At 49.1% G+C, this 27,716-nt stretch overlaps 1 protein-coding gene across 2 annotated transcripts; it reads left to right on the forward strand.

The window, feature by feature from the left end:
- Positions 1–681: 681 nt before the first annotated feature.
- Positions 682–25,731, forward strand: CHFR (checkpoint with forkhead and ring finger domains). 2 transcript variants are annotated; one of them, XM_061384403.1, is made up of 17 exons: positions 682–797; positions 952–1,095; positions 5,460–5,559; positions 8,420–8,529; positions 9,427–9,486; positions 9,633–9,851; positions 10,239–10,406; positions 12,894–13,050; positions 13,935–14,252; positions 16,059–16,201; positions 17,221–17,337; positions 17,852–17,935; positions 18,713–18,783; positions 20,122–20,209; positions 22,640–22,747; positions 23,182–23,254; positions 24,666–25,731. In XM_061384403.1, the coding sequence occupies exons 2-17, from the start codon at positions 963–965 to the stop codon at positions 24,706–24,708; spliced, it is 1,992 nt and encodes a 663-aa protein (XP_061240387.1). In that variant the 5' UTR covers positions 682–797; positions 952–962; the 3' UTR covers positions 24,709–25,731. The 2 variants fall into 2 exon arrangements, with proteins under 2 accessions (XP_061240387.1, XP_061240388.1); XM_061384404.1 differs by having other exon boundaries at positions 794–1,095.
- Positions 25,732–27,716: the final 1,985 nt, after the last annotated feature.

The following is a 27,716-nucleotide window of genomic DNA, read 5'->3' on the forward strand; positions in this document are numbered from 1 at the left end:
ATGGACCCATTTATTCCTTACACAAACGGGTGGCTACTTCCTTGTCGACGTCCTGGTCGGTCAGACGTGGCCTCGCTACTCTGAACCGCACGGCCGGCTCCCGGGACTCGGCACTTTCACTCTCACCCGCTCAGCACGGACGATCCCAGATCAATCTCCTTTGGAACACTCACCGAAGCGCCGCCAGATCCCAAAAGGCAGCATCGTTTGAGTCCAGGAAACGTGCGTTTAAAACGGAGACTGTATCACCGCCTCCAAGAGGTGCCAACCAATGCGGAGATGCTCGCGCTTTCCAGAGCTCTCCCAGGGTACTATCAACTTTCCGATCGCCAGAAAAATGGCCTTGGGAAATTTCAACTTGCATTTACCTCGTCAGATGTAAGGCAGACCGTCGCTTCGCACTTCTAAACGCCATCTGCACTTCCAACGCAGCTTTGGGAATTTGCTTCGGTGCCCAATGCTCGTTATTCTGACCCCTTTGCGCGGACTTAACATGTGGCTGACCTCAGCTACTTCCGAGATCCGGGAACACCAAGTTGTCCCAGCCAACATCAAAGATGGCGTCCAAGCCCGCAACCTATCCTCTGCGCATGCTCCGCTAGCCTCCACGTGTCCACTCTCGATGCCCGTCCCCCAGGTTCCACTCTAGCCGCCGCGTTCAGTGGTTGCCACCGCTCGCCAATCGCAGGGCAAGGACGCTGTGGGCCCCGCCCAGCGGATCAGCTGAGGGATCTGCGATGTCTGTTGACAGCAGCGGTGGCTGCGCGGCCGGTTCCGGGTTCGGCGCGGGGCGGGGGGTAAGCTGGCGACGGGCGCGGGCGTCCGGCGGGACGCTGGGGAGGCTCGCGGCGCGGGCCGCAGCGGTGGGGCGCGGGCGCCGAGGAGGAGCGGCAGGCCGCAGCCTCTGCCCTTGCGGTCCGGGTCTCACCCGACGTTTCCGGGTCTCGTCAGATGTGAATCCGATGGAGCGGCCGGGGGAAGGCGAGCAGCCGCCCCAGCAGCAGCCGTGGGGAAGGCTTCTTCGCCTGGGCGCCGAGGAGGGCGAGCCGCACGTCCTCCTGAGGAAACGGGAGTGGACCATCGGGCGAAGAAGAGGTGCGGGGCGGAGAGCGGGCATGGGAAACGTGGGACCGGCGGGGGACAAGCCTGGGGATGGGTCAGGGCACGGGGGCGGGGATCAGGGACCCGGGATGGGGGTGGGGGACGGGGACCGAAGGACAGAAGCCGGGGGCTGAGGGCGGAAGCCTGGTGATAGGAGCAGGGCGAGACCGGGCCCACCGGGCTATGGGAGGACCCTGGGCGGGGCGCATTCTGCCGTCCAGTTTTTCCAGTGGAATGGGCTTTCGTATAACAGCTGCCATGTATTCACTTAACGGTCTGCCCAGTCACTTCTGAGTGCTTCATTCAGGTTATTTAATCCTCACCACAACTTTATGAAGTAGTTACAATAATTTATCCCCGGGAAGGCAATCTTCTCAAGTTTATTACTACCCAAAGCATCTTCTCTAACCTTAATAGAAATGAAATTAGAAAGCAAAGCAGAAGGAACACTGGAAAATCCACAGATATGTGGAAATTAAATAACATTCTTAAAGAAGCAGTGGGTCTAAGAAGAAATCCAAAGGGAATTTAGAAAATATCTTGACATAAGTAAAAATATCATATGTGAAAATCGCTCAGTCATGTCCAACTCTTTGCGACCCCATGGACTATATGCATGCATGCATGCATGCTAAGTCGCCTCAGTTGTGTCCGACTCTGTGCGACCTTATGGAAAGCAGCCCAGCAGGATTCTCCAGGCAAGAATACTGGAGTGGGTTGCCATTTCCTTCTCCGCATGGACTATATAGTCCATGGACCTCCAGGCCAGAATACTGGAGTGGGTAGCCTTTCCCTTCTCCAGGGGATCTTCCCAACCCAGGGTTTGAACCCAGACTCCCGCATTGCAGGAGGATTCTTTACCAGCTGAGCTATCAGGGAAGCCCCAAACTATAATGTACCAAAACTTAGGGGATGCAGATAAGCAGTGCTTAGAGGGAAATTTATAGCTGTAAACAACTACATTAAAAAGATCTCAAGTCCCAGCTCTTAGAATAGAGTTGCTCAAATATTTGTTGATTTAATGAAAGGGGAAGCTAAGGACTTGAAGAAAGTCACACAAGTAGTGAGAGGAAGAGCCCTCACCCTCCATGCTTACTGCCTCTGCTGCTGCTAAGTCACTTCAGTCATGTCTGACTCTGTACGACCCCATAGACGGCAGCCCACCAGGCTCCCCCGTCCCTGGGATTCTCCAGGCAAAAACGCTGGAGTGGGTTGCCATTTCCTTCTCCAGTGCGTGAAAGTGAAAACTGAAAGTGAAGTTGCTCAGTCGTGTACTGCCTCTAGACCTCTGATAATTTAACCTCCCTTGTAGCTTTTATACTGAGAGTGCAGTGCACTGATGAGGCCAACCAAAATATTTTGGTTTTATGCAAATTAATAAATTGTGACTCTGGGAATTCCTTGGTGGTGCAGTGTCTGAGACTCCGCACTTCCAATGCAGGGGAACTGGAGTTGCATCCCTGGTCAGGGAACTAGATCCCACATGCCCCAATTAAGTTCACATGATGCAACTTAGACCAGATGCAACCAAATAAATAAATATTTTTTAAAATGAAAATAATACATTGTTATTCTGACTTTATACTTTAAACAAGAGAGAATGAGAAAAGATTACTATTTAAAAGCAAGTATTTTTCGGCTTCATTTTACCCAGTACGATGTACCTGTACCTGTTTTTCTGTTGGAGTCTTTTGGGAGACAGTCTTAAACCCCAGCATCAAGTTATTATTTTTTTACAACTTTAAAAATATTTATGGATTATTAGAAACTTTTCAAGATGTGTTAATTCATGTAAATGGATGTTTGATGAAGAGCAGAAGCCCTGGAGACCGCCACCTCCAGGGCCACCATGACACCAGCAGAAGCAGCAGCACCACCACCACAGCACAACTTACTTTGGGTTAAAAATTTACATTTCAATGCCTTTGTACCTACTTAATAGGGTCACTGTGAAGATTAAAAGAAGCCTAGCGAAGAGTTAGCACTTAACGTTAGCCATTGTTATTATAACACAACACTATAGTATCACTTTACACGTTAATACAAGGAAGCTCCAATACTTTGGCCACCTGATGCAAACAGTCGACTCATTGGAAAAGACCTTGATGATGGGAAAGATTGAAGGCAAAAGGAGAAGAGGGCAACGGAGGATGAGGTGGTTGGATAGCATCACTGATTCAATGGACATGAACTTGGGCAAACTCCAGGAGATAAAGAGGGACAAGGCAGCCTGGTGTGCTGCAGTCCATGGAGTTGCAAAGAGTTGGACGTGACTGAACAACAAAGCAAGGAACGTAAATATGTAGTTGAGCTGATTCAGTGAAAGTCCTTTCCTTGAATGTATTAACCTTTCCAGCAAAATGTAGAGTTTAAAAATCTGCTTAGGCCTCCATAACAAAATACCACAGATCAGGAAGCTTAAACAACAGAAATTTATTTCTAGGAAGTCCAAGATCAAGGTGTCAGTTGATTTGTTTCCTGATAAGAACTCTTCTTCCTGGGTCACAGAGAGCTGCCTTCTCTTTCTGTCCTCGCATACTGGACCAAGAGACCTGTGGTGTCTCCCTCTTACAAGTATTTCAACCCTCTCCGATTAAGGCCCTACACTGATGATCTTATTTAACTTTATCATCCACAGTCACTCTCTCTAAATACAGTCACTTTAGGGGATAGGGTTTCAGTGTATAATTTTGGGGGGCACACAGGTTATAGAACTTGATTATTTTAAAACTGTTACACACCTGCTATGTACTAGGCATTATTTTGAGAAAAAGGGAGAGCTGAGTTGATGTGTGTTGGGGGGAAGTGGGAGTCCTCACCTTCCCAAAGAGCTCCCCATTCTTGGAGAGTGGCAGAAATGCATACCAGCCATGGAGAGATTAATGAACTGAAAGACAAGCACACAATATTCTAGTTCTCAATTGGAATGCTGATGTTCTGGCGTGGAGAAGCCTATTAAAGCCCCACTCCGGTGCCACAGTGACCAGCCTGGCTCTGGGGCTGTGAGACCATCCTGGTGGTTTTGTTCAGTGTAATGGGACAGTCTTGAGCACAGGTGAAATTCACCTCAGATAAATGTAACAAAATACTTCCCATAATGTGGAGTGTTTGGGCAAATAAGGTTTAAGGGTTATGGAAGCATAGTTCACACTTAGTAAAATTTGCCCCTTTTAGGTGTTCAATGAGTTTTGAGAAATGGAGGCACCACTACCATCAAGATACAGAACATTTCTATCACCTCAGAAAGTTCCTGGTCTTTTGGAGTCTGTCCCTGCCCTTTCAACCTTAAATCCTGACACTCACCTATATGATTTCTCTCCCTGTAGTTCTGCCTTTTCCAGAACACCGTCTAAAGCCATCTAAGGGAAATCACACATTATCGCAGCACTGTCTTTGGGTCCGGCTTCTTTCTCTTGGCTGGTGCTTTTGAGGTTCACCCTTGGCAGTTATGTGTATCAAGTTGTGTTCCTTGTTGTTGCTGGGTAGTGTTCTGCAGTGTGTGTATTAATTCGCCACCAGTTGATGGGTACTTGTACTGTACTGCTTCCCACGTTTGGTTATTAAAAATAAAGCTACTGTAGGGAATTCCCTAGCTGTCCAGTGGTTAGGACTATGTGCTTTCACTGCCAAAGGTGCAGACTCAATCCCTGGTTGAGGAACTAAAATCCTACAAGTCGCAGGGCATGGCCCCCAAAACAATAAAATAAAGCTACTATAAACCTTAGTAGCTACGGTGCAAACCTATCATAGGCAGATTAGTGACTTGGTATTAAAACACTCCTGAAAGCATTTATTCTTTTGATTTTAGGAGAGAACAAAGTATTTGAGGATTTCCCCCTTGGATTTAATGAGAATACAATGATTGTATTCAGCTATAGATACATCTCTGTTTTGTTTTAAATTTTCTTAAACGTGTACGTGTGCCTGTGATAACTCAGTCATATTTTTGTGAATCTGTCATTGCTTCAATTTTGTGACCATTTATGAAACCTTAGCTTACACAGAAAAAATTCAGGACTACGATACTGAAGATATTTAATAAGCCCCTTAGGTTTTTCTCAAAGTTCTATAATACTTACCAGGTTGTCTGCATACATGTGCATATTGTAAAACGTCACCATGAAGCAGTTGATGTATCGCTAGAGGTGTTGATGGGGTATATCCTCTGGGTAATGAGGAAGCAGAAAGGTTCAAAACATAGTCCCTTTTCCTTTTGGATTAACACTTAAATGCTTTTTGGGTCTTGACTTAGTGGGTCTTGACTTCTGGTCGTATGATATCATTAAACAAAGCATAGTGTTGTGCCCAGTACCCACAGTTGTATTCCCCTTCTCTGCACACCCTCCTCTCTGTTTTAGGTTGTGACCTTTCATTCCCTGGCAATAAATTGGTCTCTGGAGATCACTGTAAAATTACAGTGGATGAAAAATCTGGTCAGGTATCACTGGAAGATACCAGGTAAGCTCTTTCTGAACTTCGTTCCTGTTTCCTCATAGCTTCAGGAAGCCGACTTTAGCCAGTGATTGCAGAGAAGAGACAAAGGCCCACTTTCTATAGCTCAGAAGTCTGCTAGGGTCTCTGGGTATTGGGAGATATATTTTCGGGCTTCTAGGATGGGCTACTTAGTGACACTGGTGCTAGTGACAATTCTTGAATGTTTTCAGATTAAAGCAAAAATGTCTCAGAAGTAAGACTTAAAAGGCAGTGATACATTTTGGGCTTTTACAAACATATGCAAGTTAGGCTTCCCCAAATCAAGAAGTTTGCCTTTCTATTTTACTATTACACCACATAAGTAGTGTGTGAAAGTGAAAAGCTTTCCAAATTGCACTCACCCACTAAAAATATATACATATTTATTTTGTATTAATAGGATTATACTATTATACTGTTGTTGTAATAACCAAAGGCTCAGTGGCTGAAAACAACAGCAATCTGGGATATTATAGGCCTGGGGGCCCAAAGTCCAACTCAGGTCTCATTGGTGTCAGCTCTTTCTGGAGGCTCTAGAGGAGAATCAGCTGTCTTCTGTCCCAGCTTCCAGAAGCCACTGCCTCCCTTGGCCGAGGTGGCTGGAGGGGCAGGGGTGTTCCACGCAGAAGAAACAGCAGCTGCAGAGGTCCAGAGTGCCAGCAGGAAGACCCTGATGTCCACACTAGAGAGACCGGACTTTAGTCTGAGAACAGTAAGGAGTCACTAAGGGTTTAAGCACCCCTTGGAGAAGGAAATGGCAACCCACTCCAGTATTCTTGCCTGGAAAATCCCATGGATGGAGGAGCCTGTAGGCTACAGTCCATGGGGTCGCAGAGTCGGACACGACTGAGTGACTTCACTTTCACTTTTTAAGCAGAAAAGTGAAATCAGACTTTTGGGTTAGAAAGAGCTTGAGGATGGATCTTGAGCCTGGCAGCAGAGCTGCGGCTGTGTGAGACAGCTTTGCTGGTCTCTGTAAGTGGGCTTTTACTGGGAAGGCAGCCCAGCCTTCCAGGGACCTGCTGCCAGCTGCTGAGGACTCGAAACAAGAGATGGTATGACAACACCGCCTGCACTATTTACTGTCTGGCCCTATACAGAAATCTAGAGTAGTGGAAGCCTGCTCAGAGGCCAGGCTAGAGCCTCTTCCTCACTGGGAGTCGTAAGAGTGCAGCCAAGGAGTTAGGGCCGGGGCAGACCAAGTGCCCAAAATTGGCTAAGGGGGAGGAGGTTGCTCAGGTGCGCTCCTCCCCTTGGTTGCCGTCTAGTCTCTGTCCACTCAGGAGGACCTCCTCAGGGAGGCGCCTCCTGTCCCATCTGACTCAGGCTTCTGTCTCTCCCAGTAGTATCCGCTGCCCTCCCATCCAGCAGTGTGGTCCCTGATTTTCTTTTTTAATATTTATTCGCTTATTTTAGGCTCTGCTGGGTCTTCATTGCTGTACCAGGCTTCCTCTAGTTGTGGCAAGCGCGGGCTACTCTTCCTTACTGTGCATGGCCTTCTCATTGCAGTGGCTTCTTTTGTTGTGGAGCATGGGGCTTCTGCACTTCTATAGTTGCAGCACACAGACTCTAGAGACCAGGCTCAGCAGCTGTGGTGCACAGGCTTAGTTGCCCCATGGCATGCAGAATCTTCCCGGACCAGGGATACAGCCTGTGTCCCCTGCATTCGCAGGCGGACTCTCAACCACTAGACCACCAGGGAAGGCCAAAAGGGGGCCCAAAGTCCAACTCAGGTCTCATTGGCATCAGCTCTTTCTGGAGGCTCTAGAGGAGAAGCAGCTGTCTTCTGTCCCAGCTTCCAGAAGCCACTGCCTCCCTTGGCCGAGGTGGCTGGAGGGGCAGGGGTGTTCCATGCAGAAGGAACAGCAACTGCAGAGGTCCAGAAGCGCCAGCAGGAAGACCCCGATGTCCACGCTGGAGAGACCAGACTTTAGACTGAGAACAGTAAGGAGTCACTAAGGGGTTTAAGCACCTGATTGACTGGTCCCTGATTAACTGGAGTGGCATCCCAAGCACAGGAATCACACTGTCTTCCTGTCATCGGTAGTTGTGTGTTGATTTGCTTCTGCCCAGAGCCTGTCTCAGGGCTTCCCAGGTGGCACTAGTGGTAAAGAACCTGCCTGCCAATGCAAGAGACGTAAGAGATGTGAGTGATCCCTGGGTCATGAAGATCCCCTGGAGGAAGGCATGGCAACTCCAGTATTCTTGCCTGGGAAATCCCATGGACAGAGGAGCCTGGGAGGCTTCAGTCCACGGGGTTGTACAGAGTCAGACACAACTGAAGCAACTTAGCACGCAGAGCTTGTCTCATGGGGGCCGTTGGTGCTCATGTGACGAATGAACTGAGAGGGGCTAAGGCTGCTGGAGGGAGGGGTAGGTCTGTGGACAGAGTCTGGTGCAGAAGAGAAGCTGGAAGTCAAAGCACATGCTGCTGGTGGATTCCAGGGCTTCACCAGGAGGAGAACATGAGTTTGGAACAATGAAAATGTTCAAACACTTGACAACATCATTTGGCTGTGAGTGACAGCACAACAGGCAAGGATTTCCATAAGAGAATTGTAAGGTGGCACAAATGTTTATATCATTCCTATGAGTATTTATCATTTTCAAGGTGATAGGGGCTTCTCTGTTAGTCCAGTGATTAAGACTTCACATTTCCAGTGCCGGGGATGTCAGTTCAGTCCCTGGTTGGGGAATGAGATCCCATGTTCTGTGTGCCTCTGCCAAAAACTTTTTTAAATTAAAAAAAAAAAAAATTGAACTGCTTTTCTACTGATTGTAGAAAAGGAGCTTTTAACTCCAAGTTATTTTAAGTAAGATAAATTCCATTTTGTTGCCCCTACAGTGCCAATGGAACTGTCATTAACAAGCTGAAGGTTGTTAAGAAGCAAACTTGCCCTTTACAGACTGGGGATGTCATCTACTTGGTGTACAGGAAGAATGAGCCAGAACACAGTAAGACAGGGGTTTTCTGGGCTGGACCCACAGGTGAGGTGTGGCAGGGGGCCCTGAAACAGCTGGAAAGCATTGTGGGAAGAGGCTTATTGAAGCCAGTATTTCCTGAAGGAATGTTAGCTTACCTGCATCCGTTTTGTGTTTATGTAGATTCTTGGTGTGGGTAGTGTCTGTTGAAGAATGGGAATGTTGGCCTCGCAGTCTGAGCCCCAGCCATTCTTCAGAAATGCCACCGTGGTCATGAGCCACGGGTCTCAAAATGGTAGCCAAGGAGAAGTGAGTGAATGGGGAGGGATAAGCTGACAGAAAAAGACTCCTAAATTGAGAACAAGACTTAGAATGGGGGCTGGAGGCCACAGATGGCTCTGCTCTGGGACACTTGACAGTGGACAGCAGAGGTCAGACAGGATTCCACTGGAGCTTGTCCCAATCTGAGCATCCACGTTTGTGTTTGTGGAAGAAGAATGATGCAGGACAGAATTAGGGGAGTCCTTCAAATGGTGCCCCCAAAATAGGAAGAAGGGGGCGGGTGTTCCCTAGGTTGTCCTCAGCATAGTCAAAGCCACCCCTGGCCACACAGAAGGATCTCGTGTCCGCTTCTGGTGGTTTGAAATACGCGAGGCATAGACTCCTCCCTCCTTGTTGCTCTGCTTCCCTTAGTCAGCCTCTTCATGCCAGATGAGTTTCCTGAGGCTTATTTATTTTGGCTTTGGTTGAGTTGTTTTGGATCACTTGCTTTAAATTCCCTTAAACTGGCAGCTGTGGTTACTAGCTGATACGTCAAAATAGTCGACAAGGACAAAGTGGCTGTGAGGTAATGGGAGGGAACAGAAGAGAAATGTGAGTTCCCACCTGGCACGTGACTGACAGTGCTCTGATTTGGTTAATTCCTTTCAGACGTGGCATACCTCTACGAATCTCTAAATGAAAAGCAAGGTGTAACACAAGACTCCTTTGGTAAGTGGGATTTTCCAAGAGGAGTGGGTGTGTGTAAAGTGGGTCTGTGTGTTGACTGTCTCCGTCAACAGGAATAGCTTGCCTGAGGCGGTGGTGCCCATCTGTGCCCTGACTGTATTTTCCTCCTGCTCCTTCTGTGTTCACAGAAGCTAATAAAGAAAATGTGTTCCACGTGACCAAAGATACCTCAGGTGCAGGGCGAGGTGACGATCCTCAGGATCCCCAGGTCCTGCTGTCGTCACCCGCCACTCAGGTGTGCTTTGAGGAACCACAGCCATCGACGTCCACATCGGACCTCTTCCCCACGGCCTCTACCTCTTCCATGGAGCCCACCTCCTCAGGCCGAGGGCCTCCCTCCAGCTCCAGTGAGAATGGGGGTCTCGGGGCGGTAGCTACAGTGCTTTCTATTCACTCTTCCTGCCCTGTGTTGTTACGGGAACAGACAAGCACTGAGGAGTTCAGTGGTGGCGTCAGGCATCAGGCTGTCAGTAGTAAGGTTTCTGTAGCAGTTGCTGTCTTGTTCCATCCTCAAGAGAAAGCCTGGGGATAGGGGACTATAGCAGTGTGGTATTTTTTACAGGTTATATAATTCATATACTGTAAAAATCACATAGAATGAACGCTTCCAGTTTTCTGGGTGTTTTAACGGCATCTTGTGTCCCCTGTGCCTAGTTTGAATTAGTGACACTTCGATCTGCTGTCTCTTCTTCTGAGGTGGGTGAATCAGACTTTCTTGTTTGTCCCTCTCACAGGCTCCAGAGGTACAGACATCTCTCCAAAGGGGTGTGGTCCATCTGTGACAAGTGATGAAATCTCCAGCTTCCCTTTAACTCTCCCAGACAGAGAGGGGGCTTCCTTTTCTCTGTCGGAACCCCAGGATCAGGAGGATTTGGAGCCTGTTAAGAAGAGAGTAAAAGCAGGTCAGAATCTCAAGGTTTCATGTAACCTCAGGGCCCCAGCAGGACCATCCAACCTGTACCTGTTGGGGCCCCACCGTCTGCCAAAGCCTGAGGATGCTGTCTTAGGCTGACAGCAGATGGCAGCCTGGGCCCTTTCTTTACTGTTTGTACCATTGGGATTGAACTGTGTTGACTGCCAGGATATGTTATCAGTCTGCAAACTGCATTCTTTTTTTTTTTTTTTGGCTATGCTGGGTCTTCATTGCTGCACAAGTTTTTCTCTAGTTACAGGAAACAGGGCTACTCTCTGGTGACACGTGTGCGCTTCTCACTGTGGTGGCTTCTCGTTGCAGAGCTCGGGCTCTGGGGCTTGCAGGCTTCAATTGTTGTGGCTCTGAGGCTCCAGAGCACAGGCTCAGTAGTTGTGGTGCACGGGTTTAGTTGTGGTATGAGGGGTCTTCCCAGATCAGGGATCAAACCCATGTCTCCTGCATTAGCTACTGCTGCTGCTGCTGCTAAGTCACTTCAGTCGTGTCTGACTCTGTGCGACCCCATAGACAGCAGCCCACCAGGCTCCCCTGTCCCTGGGATTCTCCAGGCAAGAATACTGGAGTGGGTTGCCATTTCCTTCTCCAGTGCATGAAGGTGAAAAGTGAAAATGAAGTCACTCAGTCGTGTCTGACTCTTAGCGACCCCATGGACTGCAGCCTACAGAGCTCCTCCATCCATGGGATTCTCCAGGCAAGAATACTGGAGTGGGTTGCCATTTCCTTCTCCAAAGCATGAAGGTGAAAAGTGAAAGTGAAGTCGCTCAGTCGTGTCGAACTCTGAGCAACCCCATGGACTGCAGCCTACAGGGCTCCTCCATCCATGGGATTTTCCAGGCAAAAGTACTGGAGAGGGGTGGCATCGCCTTCTCCATCCTGCATTAGCAGGCGGGTTTTTTTTACCACTGAGCTACCAGGGAAGCCCCTGGAAGCCATATTCTCGAGTTATGACTCTGTCCTGATACAACAGCCAATTTTTAAGAGTATGTTATCTTTAAGTGATAGTTTGAAACTTCACATTAAAGACAATTTAGAGAAAAATCTATGCTTTAAAAGCGAAAGTTAAAAAGACTGTAAAAAATGTTTGGAAATGTAGTTGGTAAGACAGTAGCTGTAAGGCAGACCTGAGGGCTGCCCGTGGATTGGAGCAGTGTGATGGGAAGGAAGATGGGCCTTAGAAAGAAACTGTATTGTCTAGTGTATTGAGTGGAAAATGAGTTGATTGACCTGGGAAGGTGTGGAATGAATTGGCAACAGATACATAAACAAGTATAAAAATGAAGCCATTTTTAATTATCAGAAATGAAAAAGTATATAAGAAAGGAAATTCTAATATGCTGTTTGACTGAACAGACTATTTAAGCATAGTAATATACCTACAATATACTGACCCAATAATGGTGTTAGAATAATATTGGGAAGGCTACTCAAAGGGCAAAATCCTTCTCTGTTTTAATGAATATCAGGAGATACCTAAAATCTTCAGCGTAAATGTAGTGTGACAATCCAGAAACACAGAGGCTGGGACCAGAAGAAACAGCTAAAAGACATTGTTAGGCAGCAAGAAAGTCCTTTCCTCAGAGGAGGGGGAGATGGTGAAGGTGAGCAGAGGCTGGGGCAGAGGGCTGCTGCTTTTGTTTTCTTTTAAATATTTGACTTTTTAAATCATGTTTCTCTAATAAATTAAAAGTAAAAATTAATCTGTGATATAGAAAAATTAAACATGTCAGCCAAAAAAAAAGAAGAGATTTTAAGCTCCTGGTAACATTTTTAAGTTTAATTATTTTTTAATTGGAGTATAGTTGCTTTACAGCATTATATTAGTTTCTGCTGTGCAGCAATAAGAATCGGCTATACATATACATATATGCCATCCTTCTTGAGCCTCCTTCTCACCACCCCCCACCCCATCCCACCCATCTGGGTCACCACAGAAGCACCCAGCTGAGCTTCCTGTGCTGCACAGCAGCTTCCCACTGGCTATTTATTTTATATATGACAGTGTGTGAAATATGTCAATGCTGCTCTCCCAATTTGCCCTACCTCTGCTTCCCCAACTGTGTCCACAAGTCTCTCTAGGTCTGTGTTTCTGTTCCTGCCCTGCAAATAGGTTCATCAGTGCTCCTGGTAACATCTGATGGTCTGTATTTTCTAGCACTTTCCTGTATGCATATGAGTCACATTTTTTTATTTAAACAAAAATGACTTCATACACAAATGCTATTTGACAACTGGCCTTTTCTCGTACCTGCATATCCTGAGTGTCTTTTTATACTATTAACTGTTCTAAAACAATATTTAAATATACCAGATTAGGAAACTTATTTTGAACCTTCTTAAAAATGCCCTTTGAAATACACCAAGGAAGAGGTCTTCTGTCCACAGTTTAAGACATCTGTAAATACAAGAGATGTGTTGCCTCCATGGTCATGACGGTCAGAATGTGTCCCTTCCCTTGCAGATGGGGAGCCAGACCTTAACCTGCCCATACTGGTCACAGACCCAGGCAGAGACCCTCCCGCTGCCCTTGACGTCAGAGCCGAGGCCATGAAGCCAGACAAGATGGAGGAGACGCTCACGTGCATCATCTGCCAGGACCTGCTGCACGACTGTGTGAGGTGCGCCCAAATGGGGTCGTGTGGGAGGCCAAGGGTAGGGTGGGCCTTTGGGTCAGGTCAGAGGCTGCACCCGCTGAAAGTGCCATAGCCGTTTTCCTTGTATGGCCGACAAGCCAGAAACCAGGCTGGTGACTGAAGCTACAGAGGAGCCCGAGAGACTGAGGTGCTGTGGCTCTGACCTCAGGTTGGCCTCGGGCGGAGCAGGAGAGCTGCACCGAGGGCTCGGTGTCTCCTGGCAAAGGAAGCTTAGCAGTTAGCATGGGCGAGCCTCCTAGAACGAACTCTCGTTGCTTCTCTGTGGGAACTTGGAATTAATCGGTCTGAAGTTCAGCTGAAATGCGTGTCCTTTCCACCCACTCCCAGTGTCTCTGCTCTTCCTCCCTGGCCCTCCCTAGGGTGCCATGTGACCTCTAGTTTCTTTTTTTTTTTTTTTCCTACTTTCTTGTAGTTGACAGGCACAGAGTTAGAGCAGTTGAGGTGGGTGCCATGTTTTTGCACAGGGACTGTTTCTCTGGCGGGTTTTGGAAGGCAGGTGGCTTCCCCCGGCATTAGCTGAGGATGCAGACCCCGCCAGCAGCTAACCTCATGCATGGTGTGGGTGGAATGCCCAGGAAGCACAGGCTCAAGGCCCTGCTGAGGCAAAAGAGCATAGGGGCTGGGGATGGGCAGTTGGCTCACTTTTCTGTTTTGTACCCGAACTTCAGTCTGAGCAGGGCCATTTCCTCCTCCAAGGAAAGAGGCAGCATGACCCTGGGTCCTTGGTCCTCATGCCCCAGGCCAGCCATGCCCCTGGAGCCCTGCATCCAAGGGGCTGCTGCACTTGCTGGGGAGACGCTCCACCCACGAGTGCCCCCAGGCCTCTGAAGCCCATCCCGTGCCCTCAGCCTGCAGCCCTGTATGCACACCTTCTGCGCTGCCTGCTACTCAGGCTGGATGGAGCGGTCTGCCCTGTGCCCCACCTGCCGCTGTCCGGTTGAGCGCATCTGTAAAAACCACATCCTCAACAACCTGGTGGAGGCGTACCTGCTGCAGCACCCGGACAAGAGGCGCAGCGAGGAGGATCTGCGCAGCATGGCCGCCAGGAACAAGATCACACAGGACATGCTGCAGCCCAAGGTCAGGAGGGCCTTCTCCGACGAGGAGGGCAGCTCTGAGGACCTGCTGGAGCTGTCGGACGTGGACAGTGAGTCCTCGGACGTTAGGTGAGCCCCTTGGGTCTGGAGCGTGGTGGGCGGCCCCAGTCTGACCACCTCCCAGGACCTGCTGGTCCAGGCCACTGCTGAGGCGCAACCCGGCAGCCGTGTTGCCTGCCTTGTGCCAAGCACGCCACTCATTCAGGTGACTGTGATGAGGCTTGCTCACTGCCCTGCCTCCTGTGATAGCCTTTTTTCTCTTTTGTTATGCAGTGGAACATTTATTCTATTTTTTTGTTGCTTATCTGTATTGTTTTCCAGTTTATTAAGATATAACTGACATACAGCCTTATAGAAGTTCAGGGTGTGTAGCATAATGCTTGGGCTTAATTATTGTGACAGACTGGCCACAGGAAATGATACTTTTTTATTTGCTGAGTCCTCATCAAGTGCCTTGATTCACCAGCTGATACAAATACCACATAAGCACACTCACTCTCCACAGCTTACCTAGTGAACATACGTCCTAGAGTATCACTTGAGGTACTTACCATCTGTCAGGGTATTATTACAAAAAAGCCACAGCCACCTGGTAGACAGGGTGCAGTCCTAGGAGACCTTATTTTATTGGCTCATGTCTCCTGACTTAGAAGTCCAGGGTGTGAATTTTTGTATTGAGGCCATAATATTTAAAAAGACAAACCCCCCACCCCCAGTTTGTCTCTTTTCACAAAATTTAGCACATAATGTTCAAGCAAAAAGAAAACCAAAAATCACTTTTGTGTGAGGTTTTTATTATATATTCATCCATTCGTACACATGTGTAGTCATACATGCTTAATTTTTTTTTTTATTGCTTAAGACATTTTTTGTAATATTTTGAAACCTGGGACAAAACCACAGTGCACATTCTGTGTTTACAGTTTAGTCCACATATCCAGTTATTTCTTGGAGACAAGCATGTGGAAGTAGGATGTTCATGTCAGGAGTCTCAGTGAGAGGATACCTTGCTGTACTTCTGACGTCTGGTTGAGCTCAAGATTGGTGCTCAACAAATGCCCGCTGTTGAGTGCAGGTGGTGGCACTCCCTGGGGTGTGTGGAGGGACAGCAGTGATCCCCGAGACATTCGGGGTATTGGGACAGGCAGGTAACTTAGTCCCATTTACATCTTTTTCTTCCAAACATGGCTGAGTGTCTTTTCAACGTTTCTTCCTTTTCTAGTCATGTCTTGCCTGTCCTTCCCATGGGTGGCAGGCTCAGGCAGGCATCCTCTGACTGAGACCAGAGGAGAGTCCACATATGTCTTTCTTGCAGATTATGTTTTACCATCTGCAGGTTTGAAGGCTCAGCTAAGGAGCATACAGCTGAAAGGCACTGTGGACAGCAGCATTCAGCCCTGTGCATTTTCAGATTTTAATGAGGGGAAGGGTGTGCACGAGTGGCGTCAGACCTGCAAGAGCGCACCCTGCCCAGTGTGGGGACAGGAAGGCTCCACTCCAGGGGATGCCTCAGGGGGTCGAGGGGCAGGCAGGAGATGTCTCCAGATCCCAGGAGTGTCTGAGGGAGAGAGCGCTGGAGAAGTGTGGGAAAAGGGGGGCTGGGAGGTGGTAGGGAGCAGAGCCTGCCGACTGCTGCTGTGCAGGGTGAGTGTAGGGGGCTAGGGGGTGCTGGAGGGCAGCTGTCCTTCCCCTTCACACACACCGGGTCCAGTGGCTGATGCAGAGCTGAGACATGGAGGCGGGACAAGGCCCATGAGCTGGGGTCTGGGTCTTGGCTTGTCATTCGGTCTGGGACTGTTGTCGCTAGCCTCAGCCTCACGCACCAGCCAGAGCGGGTGTCATCTCATCCCCCCAAGCTCTGTGCTTTCCTTGCAGCCAGCCGTCCATCGTGTGCAGACAGTGCCCTGAGTACCGCAGGCAGGCGGGGCAGCCCCTTCCCTACCCAGGGCCCGGCAGCGAGCCAGGGGCACCGCAGGTCCCCGGGGATGCACCGTCCACGTCCGCCAGTGTCACGGCAGGTGAGATGGCCACTCCCTCCTTGCTGTCCTGACCACTCCGGGTGTGGGTGGCGCTTCTGCTGGCTCTTCTCTGCTCAGATAGCTCGTTGCTTTTCGTGACCTGTTTTGAGCTAAGAAACCAGATAATCAGCTTTACTTGTGGATCTCCGCTCTTGAACACACAGTCCTGATTCTGACACTTACCCTTCCCCACCCCTCCCCACTACTACCTTGGGACTGTCAGCATGCCCCGGGATGCTTGCCAAAGATGAAGTGACCATCACACATGGGCTCCTCCAGTGAGGGACTGGCCTCTTTCCAGCAACAGGATGTGATGTTACCAGAGCTGCCCTGAACTGTCTGTTCACTGCCCATTTCAGTGGGCGAGTTCCTAGGTGCCATTAAGAAAGGAAAAATGAACATGTGGACTGTGGTTTGTGGCCCTACATTGTAGGGCCTGGCCTCCTTGCCACTGTCAGCCTCAGCCTGTCTAGAGGCCACTGACCTCAGAATTGTGACCCAGAGCCACATTCTTAACTGTCTGCTGTATGTGCTGTGCCACAACTCTTGGGGGTGTCCTTGTAGGCCCCTACGTGTGGGGATGACCAGGGTGGTGCATGGAAGGCCCCGTTGTGACCATGGTGAGTGCACAGAGCCTCACGTGGTACGTGAGTGACCAGGGGCCAGGCCACATTGACACAGCTCTTGGTGCAGAGTTAGCCAGCAGAGACTAGAGAAATCACTTTACTGTTTTATGATCTGTCCTTACTAGAAAACCTGCAAGTGGCCTTTGAAATCTAGCTCCAACTACTGAACCAAAAGATAGCTTCGGTCACTTTTCCGTCTATTATACCTTTTAGTTTGAGTGGTAGACTGTCACTTGGCTGTTAGCAAAATTGGCCTGAGATCTGCCCAGGTTTTCTTGTAGGTCTGTGTCTTCATGCGTATCTTGTAGCTGCCCCTCCAGGTGTGGGCTGAGCCGCTCGTGCTGCTGCTCCAGTGCTGGCAGCACCAGCCTGAGCAGCCTGTCTGTCCCACAGCCCAGGACTACGTGTGCGCCCTGCAAGGAAGCCACGCCATATGCACCTGCTGCTTCCAGCCCATGCCCGACCGGAGAGCGGAGCGTGAGCGGGACCCCCGCATCGCCCCCCAGCAGTGTGAGTGAGGGTGTGGGTGTGTGTGTACACCATCTGCCCGGGGCCCCTCCCCACCTCAGAGCCACTCCCATGTGTCCTTCCAGCCTGGTTTTCAAAGTGTCATGGACTTCTGTGTGTGGTTTGAGCAAAAGATACAGTTCTGTGTTTCTACCTGTGTCATCAGGTGTCCCTGCACGACTGTTTGATAATCTGTCTTTGGTCACCAGTTGAAACCTACCCCTGTCATACACACAGGGGGCTCTCTTTCTAGATCTGTATCTGACACGTCACTCAGTAGTTCTCCAGTGTCTCATTTTATTCTTTTCTGTTGGCTGCATAGTTTGTTGGATCTCCGTTCCCCAAGCAAGGATTGAACCCTGTCCAAGGTGTCATTTTAAAATCTAACAGCTGAACTGTACGGCACATTAACAGTTTCTAGATGATGGTGAAAATCGAGCTTGTCACTTATTTAATGGTTACATGAACTTCCTCCTCGCCATGTGGCGTGACTGGTACGTGTGCTCTGTGTCCACAGGTGCCATCTGCCTGCAGCCCTTCTGCCACCTATACTGGGGCTGTGCCCGGACTGGCTGCCTCGGCTGCCTGGCCCCGTTCTGCGGTAATGCTGGCCCCACCACCAATTGCCACCAGCTTTCCTTGTTCACTTGGTGTACTTGAGGCCAGTGGTGGGCTGGCTGTGTGCCTGAGCAGGGAAAGGCCACATTGGTCGCCATGAATTAGCTCCTTTTCCTAGAGGTCTGCATAGATTTGCAAGTGTCAGTAAGTGTTGGCTCCAAGACAGCAATAACAACAACAGGGGAACTCTGAGTCGTGCACAAGGACCACCCCCACTAAAAACACATGTCTGGACTTCACAACCCCAGACCAGGGACTGTGCAGACTGGACCATTTCTGGGGGGAGTGGAATGGAATGCCTTTTACTTTTTCTCTGTTTGAAATTATATTTCATCACACAACTTTTTTTTTCAATTAAACTTTCTATTTCATTATGGGATATAGCTGATTAACAAACAATGTGATAGTTTCAAGTGAACAGCAAAGGAACTCAGCCATACATATACATGTATCCTTTCTCCCCCAGACTCCTCTTTCATCCAGGCTGCCATGTAACATTAAGCAGAGTTCCCTGTGCTATACTGTAGGTCCTTGTTGGTTATCCAATTTAAATACAGCAGTGTGTACATGTCCATCCCAAACTCCTTAACTGTCACCTCCCCCATCCTTCCCCTGCCCAATGCCCATGACCATAATGTCACATAACTTTCCATTCTTCATAGAATCCATAATGAACGAAATTTGGTTATCCTATCAGGTGACCAGTGCTTTCATAAAGTGCATATGAAATGGGTAATGCTGCTTCCCTCCATCCCAACAGAGCTCAACCTGGGTGACCGGTGTCTGGACGGGGTGCTGAGCAACAACAACTATGAGTCGGACGTCCTGAAGGTACAGGCCAGGTGGAGGCCAGTGGGAGGCCTCCCAGGACTGTCCAGTGTTGTGGCTTTGCATGTCTGTTTGTGCGTGTCTGCATGTTGTGACTCTGCATGTCTGTTTATCCCTGTATCCCCCCAGATAGGTATTCCTCCCTGCCCTTCACACTGAGAAGCCACAGTAATTGTGTTACACAGTTCCAGGTCCTGCTCAGCCTGCCCGGGGCAGGCAAGGGGAGCGGCTGGCCCTTGGGTGGAACCAGGACTGCCCACTGGCCCTCTTCATGCATTTCAGGAGGCAGCTGGCTCTTAGAACTTCAGGGTTTAACATGCACATGTGTCGCTTGCCAGGGGTCTTCCCTTCACCCGAATATATGTGGTATGACACCCCCAGGGCAAGGCCCTTCTCATCTGAACAGCACCTCCTCTACCTCACTGCTCTCTGGCTAGGTATTCACAGGCACGCTCTTGTAGGTTTACACAGAACCAAGCAGCTCCATGCGTCTTGAGGGCAGAGCCCACCCAGATGTAGACCCTGGCTTCCTTGTCACGTGGTCGTGGGCCTGTCACCATACTGTGGCCAATCAGGCTGCAATTAGGTCTCACTGCTCCTATGCTATAGGAATGTCTTTGCAGAATTTCAGAGAATGCCAACTCTTACACTTGAGGTTCTAAAGCTAGTCTGCCCTTTGAGACTGAGAAGAAGCTCCTTGGTCGAAAATTTTGTGCTGCACTGTGTGGGTGTGATACCATGTCTGCCCCAGGCCTCCTGTTCCAACAGGCCATCCAGGCCTCCCAGCTAAACTCCTGGAAGCAGGTCCCCTAACTTTATGCAAAACTCACCCTCTGCAAGTGCCCACCACACTTACGTGTTTCGGCTCTACCCACCTTCCAGGGCCTTTTATGAAATGTCAGCCCTCTTTGCCATTTGTTATATGTTCTTTTTTTTTTTTTAATATTTATTTATTGGCTGTGCTGGGTCTTCATTGCTACACAGGCTTTTCTCTGGTTGCAGAGACTAGGGGTTATTCTCTAGTTGCACTGCATGGGCTTCCTGTTGCCGTGGCGTCTCTTGTTGCAGAGCACGGGCTGTAGAGCGTGGGGGCTTCAGGAGTTGCAGCACATGGGCTCCGTAGTTATGGGCCTATGGGCTCAGCTGCCACGCAGCATGCAGGACCTTCCCGGACCAGGAATCAAACCAGTGTCCCCCCACATTGCAAGGTGAACTCTCAGTCACTGGACCACCAGAGAAGCTCCCTCTTTGCCATTTTAGTGTTTCCTTTTTTTTTTTTTTTTTTTTAGTGTTTCCTTCTCCAAGCTCATGTTTCTTCTCTTGCCCATTTCCCTGTTACAGAATTACCTGGCCACCAGGGGTTTGACATGGAAAAACATGTTGACTGAGAGCCTCGGGGCTCTGCAGAGGGGAGTATTCCTGCTGTCTGGTAAGCCTTGTTGTGCCTACTTGCCCCCTACTGATGGTGGTGTTTTCCAGGGGCACCTCTGCCTCTGGTCAAGCGGTCCCTCCTGCCTGTCCACACACTGGCAGCATTGCTTGTTGGCTTTCCCATGTTCACTCCTGCAACCTCTGCCTACCCTGGCAGAGACAGACAGAAAGGTCCTGATACTTTGAGATTTCTTTTTTCTTGTTGGGTTTGAGTCGACATGACGTGTTCCAGAATCTTTTCTCACACAAGGGATGGAAGGAACACAGCTGGCGAGGTGCTGGCCCCACCACTGGTCAGCCTTGACATTCTAGGGCTGGTTGTCAGGGTCTTTGCTGGCCTGTCCCTCAGTGCATCAGGTGACTCAGCGAAGGCTTACCCCCTCTCCCAGGGACACCTAGTGCTTTGTGAAGTGTGAACTTTTGTCACTAATGGAGGGTGCAGAAAAATCAGTGAGTGATTTTTTTTTCCCTAACACATAAATTAGTATAAAAGACTTGAAAGGTACTAAGTTATTTTGTCTCACAGACACATTATAGTGAGTATCTTGAGTTTCCTCTGTTGGGACAGTTCTATGTGGTTGGGTCTTAACTTCTTTTGCTTTTTAATGGCTATTTTTATAAGAATGATGTGGTTCACAAAGAAAACGTTAAGTGGTACAAGAAAGTCTGAAGAATAAAGTGAAAATCATCGGAAATCCCACCACCTAAAATATACCCAGTCATAATACTTTGACAGCCACCTTCTAAATGCATGTACCCGTGTGTGTGTATCATTTTCATAAACGAGATCCTGCCAGACATGCTTTTAATAACCTATTCACCCAACAGTATATCTCGGACTCTTCCTACATCAACAAAGGTCTATGCCTTGATTTTTTTTTAGTTATTACTTAGCATTCTGATACCATCGTTCATTTAGCCAGTTTGTTACTAAAGGATATTTAGGTTCTTCCCAGCTTTTCACTGTTAGAACCACCACTGAAGCTGTCGAGCATGCAGTCCTGTAGGTTTCACAGTCAGTCCCCGTCCCCGCGCCACCCCTCCCCCAAAAAACACAGTTATCCCCTTAGGATAATAAACAGGACTACTGTCACTGGCTTGCATGGTTGAGGCATGTCCTGGGGCCTGAGTGCCAGCATCCCCTAAGCCCGTCAGCTGAATGTTTGCCCTCTCAGTTCAGTTCAGTCGCTCAGTCGTGTCCGACTCTTTGTGACCCCATGAATTGCAGCACGCCAGGCCTCCCTGTCCATCACCAACTCCCGCAGTTCACTCAGACTCATGTCCATCGAGTCAGTGATGCCATCCAGCCATCTCATCCTCTGTCGTCCCCTTCTCCTCCTGCCCCCAATCCCTCCCAGCATCAGAGTCTTTTCCAATGAGTCAACTCTTTGCATGAGGTAGCCGAAGTACTGGAGTTTCAGCTTTAGCATCAGTCCTTCCAAAGAACACCCAGGACTGATCTTTAGGATGGACTGGTTGGATCTCCTTGCAGTCCAAGGGACTCTCAAGAGTCTTCTCCAACACCACAGTTCAAAAGCATCGATTCTTCGGCACTCAGCTTTCTTCACAGTCCAACTCTCACATTCACACATGACCACTGGAAAAACCATAGCCTTGACTAGACGGACCTTTGTTGGCAAAGTAATGTCTCTGCTTTTTATATGCTATCTAAGTTGGTCATAACTTTCCTTCCAAGGAGTAAGCGTCTTTTAATTTCATGCTGCAATCACCATCTGCAGTGATTTTGGAGCCCAAAAAAATAAAGTCTGACACTGTTTCCCCATCTATTTCCCATGAAGTGTCAGGACCAGGTGCCATGATCTCTAGGTCTTGTAAATATGAAAGAGGCAAACGGTGGGATATTTTATCTGCCATGTTTGATGGTAAATGAAATGGAAAATCTTTTTCTTATATGGGACATATATATGCTTGTCTGTGTCCTTGGTTCATTTTTGGACTTGGGAGATTATTTGTGTGACATCTTTGTTAATGGTGCAACACATTGTCATTTGTGTTAAAAACACATCCTCTACTATTTCATTAGTATTTCTCCTTTGTTATACGTGTTCCCATTGTGATGTGTAAACTAGAGGCAGTCACATTTACAAATCCCTTCCTTTGTGCCATTTGGTTTTCATGTCATAGAAATAGCTCAAGAGAAGAATATTATTCCTCTTAGTACTTTTTTAGATTGTTCTAAATATTAAAATTTTTAATCTAGATGGAATGATTGTGCTATAAGGAAATAAGTTGGTGTCTAGGTTGGTTTTGCTCTTGTTTTCCAAATGTCCAGCCCTCTGTCTGACCCTGTCTATGGATCAGTGCATTAGTTCCCCAGCAGCGTGCAAGCCACGTCTATTCTCCTGTGCTGGAAACATGATGCTACCCACTGGCGGGCTGTGCCTGTAAGAGGCTGTGTTCCTTCCAGATTACAGAATCACCGGGAACACCGTGCTGTGCTACTGCTGTGGCCTGCGGAGCTTCCGCGAGCTCACCTACCAGTATCGGCAGAACATTCCTGCTTCTGAGCTACCAGGTGAGGAACCACCTGGCCCCTTCCTGGCCCACAGTTCAGTTCTGCTTGCGTGGGCTCCCACACTCTTTTGCAATAGCTCAACACCCTGTGTGGGCCTTTACTCTGAGTTCACAGCAGGGCCAGGGACACAGCCTGGTAGGTGGGGGCACGAAGGCCATGCTTGTCTTAAGCGCCCCTTGCCTGGTGCCTGCACAGGCTCTGGATCAGGTGAGGTGGGTTCCTGAAACAAGATGGCAACTGGAGTCATCTCATTTCTAAACTGGATTTTCGATTAAAGATTTTTTTCCTTTCCTGGAGAACAAGGAAGCGAGCTATGAAGTGGAACAAAGCGTTGTGTGTCTCAGCTGCAGTGTCTCTTTGGGTCTCAGCTTAAATTCACTAGGCCAAGTCTGTAGACATGTGCATGACATGTGTTCATTTTTTTCTCTTCCCAGCGGCCGTCACATCCCGTCCTGATTGCTACTGGGGCCGCAACTGCCGCACTCAGGTGAAGGCCCACCATGCAATGTGAGTGTGCAGGCAGGGCGGGGGCTGGGCAGGGCTGGAGAAGCAAGTTCAGACAGGCAAACAAACCTGCGGTTTCCTAACAGGAACTGCTTTTCTTTAAATCTTTTGGCCATGTTGATTTTGAAGCTTTTAGGGATGTTCATGAAGTAGTCAGTTCTCTACTTTAAAATATACTAATTCATTAATAATTGTCATGCTTTATAAAGTCATGTAGTATATAAAAAAGTCATTAAGTGAAGTGATTAAGTGAAGTCGCTCAGTCATGTCCAACTCTTTGCGACCCCATGGACTTTAGCCTACCAGGCTCCTCCGTCAGTGGGATTTTCCAGGCAAGAATACTGGAATGGGTTGCCATTTCCTTCTCCAGGGGAACTTCCCGACCCAGGGATCGAACCCAGGTCTCCCGCATTGTAGGTAGACGCTTTACCATCTGAGCCACAAGGGAAGCCCGCGTAAAAGTCATTATCACTTAGAAATTCTGCTCTTCTGTTATGTCATTTCATGAAATGTTTGCCCATACACATTCATCTCCTTCTCCACCTCCATGTCCCCAGCCTACACGTGCAGGGCTGAGCGCTGTGCGAATCCCTGGTTGTGGTCCCTGAGAACCATTTCCCAAGTCACAGCCGTGTGCACGTCGCCATGCACCTGGATCTACCTATGGTGATGCAATGGCTAGAGCTCTCCCTGGGAGTTTCCCACGGGGTCTTTAGAGGCTGTTCATGTTGACATTCATGTCACCATGTGCGGTCGCCCATAGGAGTAGATCGGCCTCTGCTTTGAAACCATGAGGAAAGTGATCGCATAAGTCAGTTTCATGGATTGATGCTGTTTGCGGTGACTGTGATCCCAAACAGCCATTTGAGGTTCAAATTAAAGAAATTGGTTAAAAGAGTCATCATGAGGACTCAGGTAAAGGCAGCCACCCCTAAGGGAGTGATTCTGTAAAATAAAAATCTTGGTTTGTATTTGAGCATAAACTGTGTGGAAGAGATAATTTTATTCTAAGAAAGAGATTTCACTAGTAACAGGCTAACCTGTCTCAATTAAAATGTGGGGAAGGGGGGCAGCAAAGGAACCCTCGTCTTCTCAGAGAGGAGGTCACCCACAGTACCTTGGGGATGCTCACGAGGCACAGGTCTGAGTTTCTGGAAATTGCCCAAATGTTCCACTTATATTTTACATTTAGAAAGGAGGGGTCACAAAGGAGTCAGACATGACATAGAGACTAAACAGCAACAAAGAAGGTTGCGTTTGGGGTTAGTGTCTTTGCTGTATGAGAAACATGCTCTTGCAAACCTCAAGCACAGGATCACAGTCTCCTGTAGTTCCTTTGGGTACAAGTACAGAATTCCTTTACTGAGTGCATCTGTGATGCCCTCTCGTATGATTTGACTGTTTTTTCCCACAGGAAATTCAATCACATCTGTGAACAGACGAGGTTCAAGAACTGAGCGTCCAGGGAGGCACCGTGATGGCTCAGGAGTGTTGGCAGTCAGTGACACGCATCTCAGAAAATACTAAAAACAGACATTTTAAGGGCATTTCACAGTCCCCCACCCCCCACAGTGGGGACTGGGGTCTCGGCATAGGGCACTCTGGTATGACCTTTCTTTTGTGGAGTGAGACCCTCTTGGCGAGAACCCCCACCTGTGGCACCCAGAGCCCTGGGGCCGGAACAAGAGCCATCAGCCGTCCCTGTGTATCTGTCCCACAACCACAGTCAAAGCAGACATCTCTGTTCAAGAAGAGTGTCCTGGGAGAGGAAGGGGAGTTTGTCAGAAACACTGTGCTATGACGAAAGGGAGCACAATTTTCCAGCCGCAGGACGCACAGCGGCTCACGTGTGTGTTTTCATAGCTTCGGTGCTCATCTCCTAATGAGATTTAAATATCACAAACTGTAGCACAAATGATATAATTTATATTTACAAATTGACTAAAATTGGAGACACTGATATTTGAAAGAATAAGCATATGTTCCTGTTTATGAAAAAAAATCATCAGACATCCAGGACTCCCCAGCACCAAGGGCATGTTTGGGTCACTAACACACGGGGCTCCTCCTCAGCACAGCTGCAGCCCACCGAGCTATCCGCCCTCATCACTCCTCCCAGCCTCGGGGCTGGGGTGGCCTGGGGCCAGGCTGCAGGTTGTCCCTGGTGATGCCCCAGCCCGCCTGGAGCAGCCCCTTCCTGCCAATAGGTTCTGCGAGTCCTTAGCCTTTCCTCCTGCGTTGGGTTTGCCGTGTCATCTGGAATAATACTTGAAATTTTGTTGTTTAAAAAAAAAATTTTTTTATCATTTGTTAAAGCCACCCGTTTGTTTGCAAAATTGTACCTTTTTTGCTTCTTCTCAGGAATACGATTTTCAACTTTGTCTTGCTCTTGATACAGACTCTGAGAAGCAGTGCTCTGGGGAAGAAGGCCTCCTTCCCGCATTCTAATAAACACGCTGTGTCTGTTTCTCTCCCCGGCACCTTCGTCCGTGTTGATTGTGATACGTTCCTTTGGTAGGACCGCCTGCGGAGGTCACTGGTTACCTGCTTAACTAACAGAGTGTGTCCCCAGTGGGGGGCGGGGGGCCGCTGCACTCATTAGCTTCGCCAGCCCTGCAGGTGTGGGTGACCTGGGGGTGGGGCTGGGTCTGAACAATTGGGAAAAGGTATGGCTTCCCTGGGATCCATCAGTCCAAGCCTTAGCCTACTGGTCCCTGGTTAAAGCCACAGCTTTGTGTCTAAGCTCTGGCTCAGCTCATGCAGGCACGAGGCTGCCCTCCAAGCTTAGGACCTTGGTACATCAACCCCTTCACTTCAGACCCCGACCTCTTCTCCCAAAGTAAGAACACAGATGCAGGACCCTTAGCAGACGTAGCAGCTTTTTTGGCTGAGGCCTAAACATGCAGCCTTCCCTGGACTACACTGGATCTGTAGGTGAAGGGAAGGGCCCACACCACCTCAGACAGCTGGTCCACGGCGCAGGCCAACTCCAGTGGAACTCAGATTCCCTGTTTCTGATGAGCACATGGGGTCAGAACAGAGCTTGTCAGCCCTAACCTGAAGAGGAGCCGCAGGACCCAGGCTTGCTGACCAGCTCTTTTATAGGGTGGGTACCATGCAGTGTTTTTTATGACTTTCTGTACTTCCTGTTCCTTGACACCCTCCCTGACCACCACCACCACCCCCAGCATCCAGCCCACAGTGGGTTGGAGCCTGCTGTGTGCTCCTATCCTGGTGGTTTGGCTGGCACTGAGCGACTCCTGTGTCCTTGGGCCCAGCTCGTGTCCTCTCATAGCCTCGCTACCCAAGACCCAAGTCCCTTTTGGGCTCCTGGTGCCCATGTCAGAGGGGCTGGCCCTGCCCACACCACCCATCTGCTGGGCCTCCTAGGGCTGCACACCAGCCCTTTCTGGCCTGGGTCCTGGCTCCCAGATGACCAAATGCATTCCTCTTTGGGCCAGCAACCAGGAACCCAGCAGGTCATCTTAATACCACATAGCTAACAGGATTGGGGGCTTCCCTGGTGGCTCAGTGGTGAAGAATTCACCTGCCAATGCATGAGACATGGGTTCAATGTCTGGCTTAGGAAGATCCCCTGAGAGGGAACTAGCAACTGACTCCAGTATTCTTGCCTGGAGAAATCTATGTACAGAGGACCCTGATGGGCTACAGTCCATGGGGTCACGAAGAGTTGGACATGACTTTTCAGCTAAATAACAACAGGATTGGGATCACGGGCCCAGGTCTGAGAGTCCCAGCGTGACATTGGTGGATCTTGCCCCAGGGGAAGTACCCCACGGAGAGAGTGGAGTACCCAGACCTCTACCAGTGGAGACCCTGCAGCAAACCAGCTCTCACGCAGCAGGCAGAGAAAAGACCCAACAAAGCTCAGGTTCTGAATCAGGATTGCTGCTGCAGAGAGCACCAGACAACTGACCTGTGCTCTGGAGGAAGGAAGAGAAAGGGGGGATGGATTGGGTTTAGAAAGCCCAGGGTGGCTGGATGCGGGATCCTTCTCTTCCTGTGTATGGTGGCAGCTTCCCAGACCTCAGGTTCCCTCCTAGCAGATACAGGTAAACTGGTGGTTTCTCCACCAGTTCAATTAGAAGGCTATCCCTGACCCCAAAGCTGATGACCTGGCAGACCTGAGCTTTCCACCACCTTCCAGCTACTAGCACCCGGTAAGCAGGTGGGGCTGGGGAAGGCAGGCTCCAGTGTCACTCTCAAGAAAGCAGACTGGCCACTGTAGGCCAGACAGCCCGCCAGAGCTGAGCACATCCTCATTTCAGGCCTGCTCTCCCAGACCTGACCCTAACGGGAATGTGCCACTGGGTCTCAGCTACTCTCCCTGAAAGTGCCAGCCTGGGATGCTGTTTGTAGTTCCAGCAGAAGTAAGTCAGAGGTCCTCGGGTCACTGGAGTGCCACCCAGTCTGGCCTCTCTGGCTCTGTCTCCTCATTCCCACC

Source organism: Bos javanicus, chromosome 17 (genome assembly GCF_032452875.1).
Source record: "Bos javanicus breed banteng chromosome 17, ARS-OSU_banteng_1.0, whole genome shotgun sequence".
Lineage (NCBI taxonomy): Eukaryota > Metazoa > Chordata > Mammalia > Artiodactyla > Bovidae > Bos > Bos javanicus.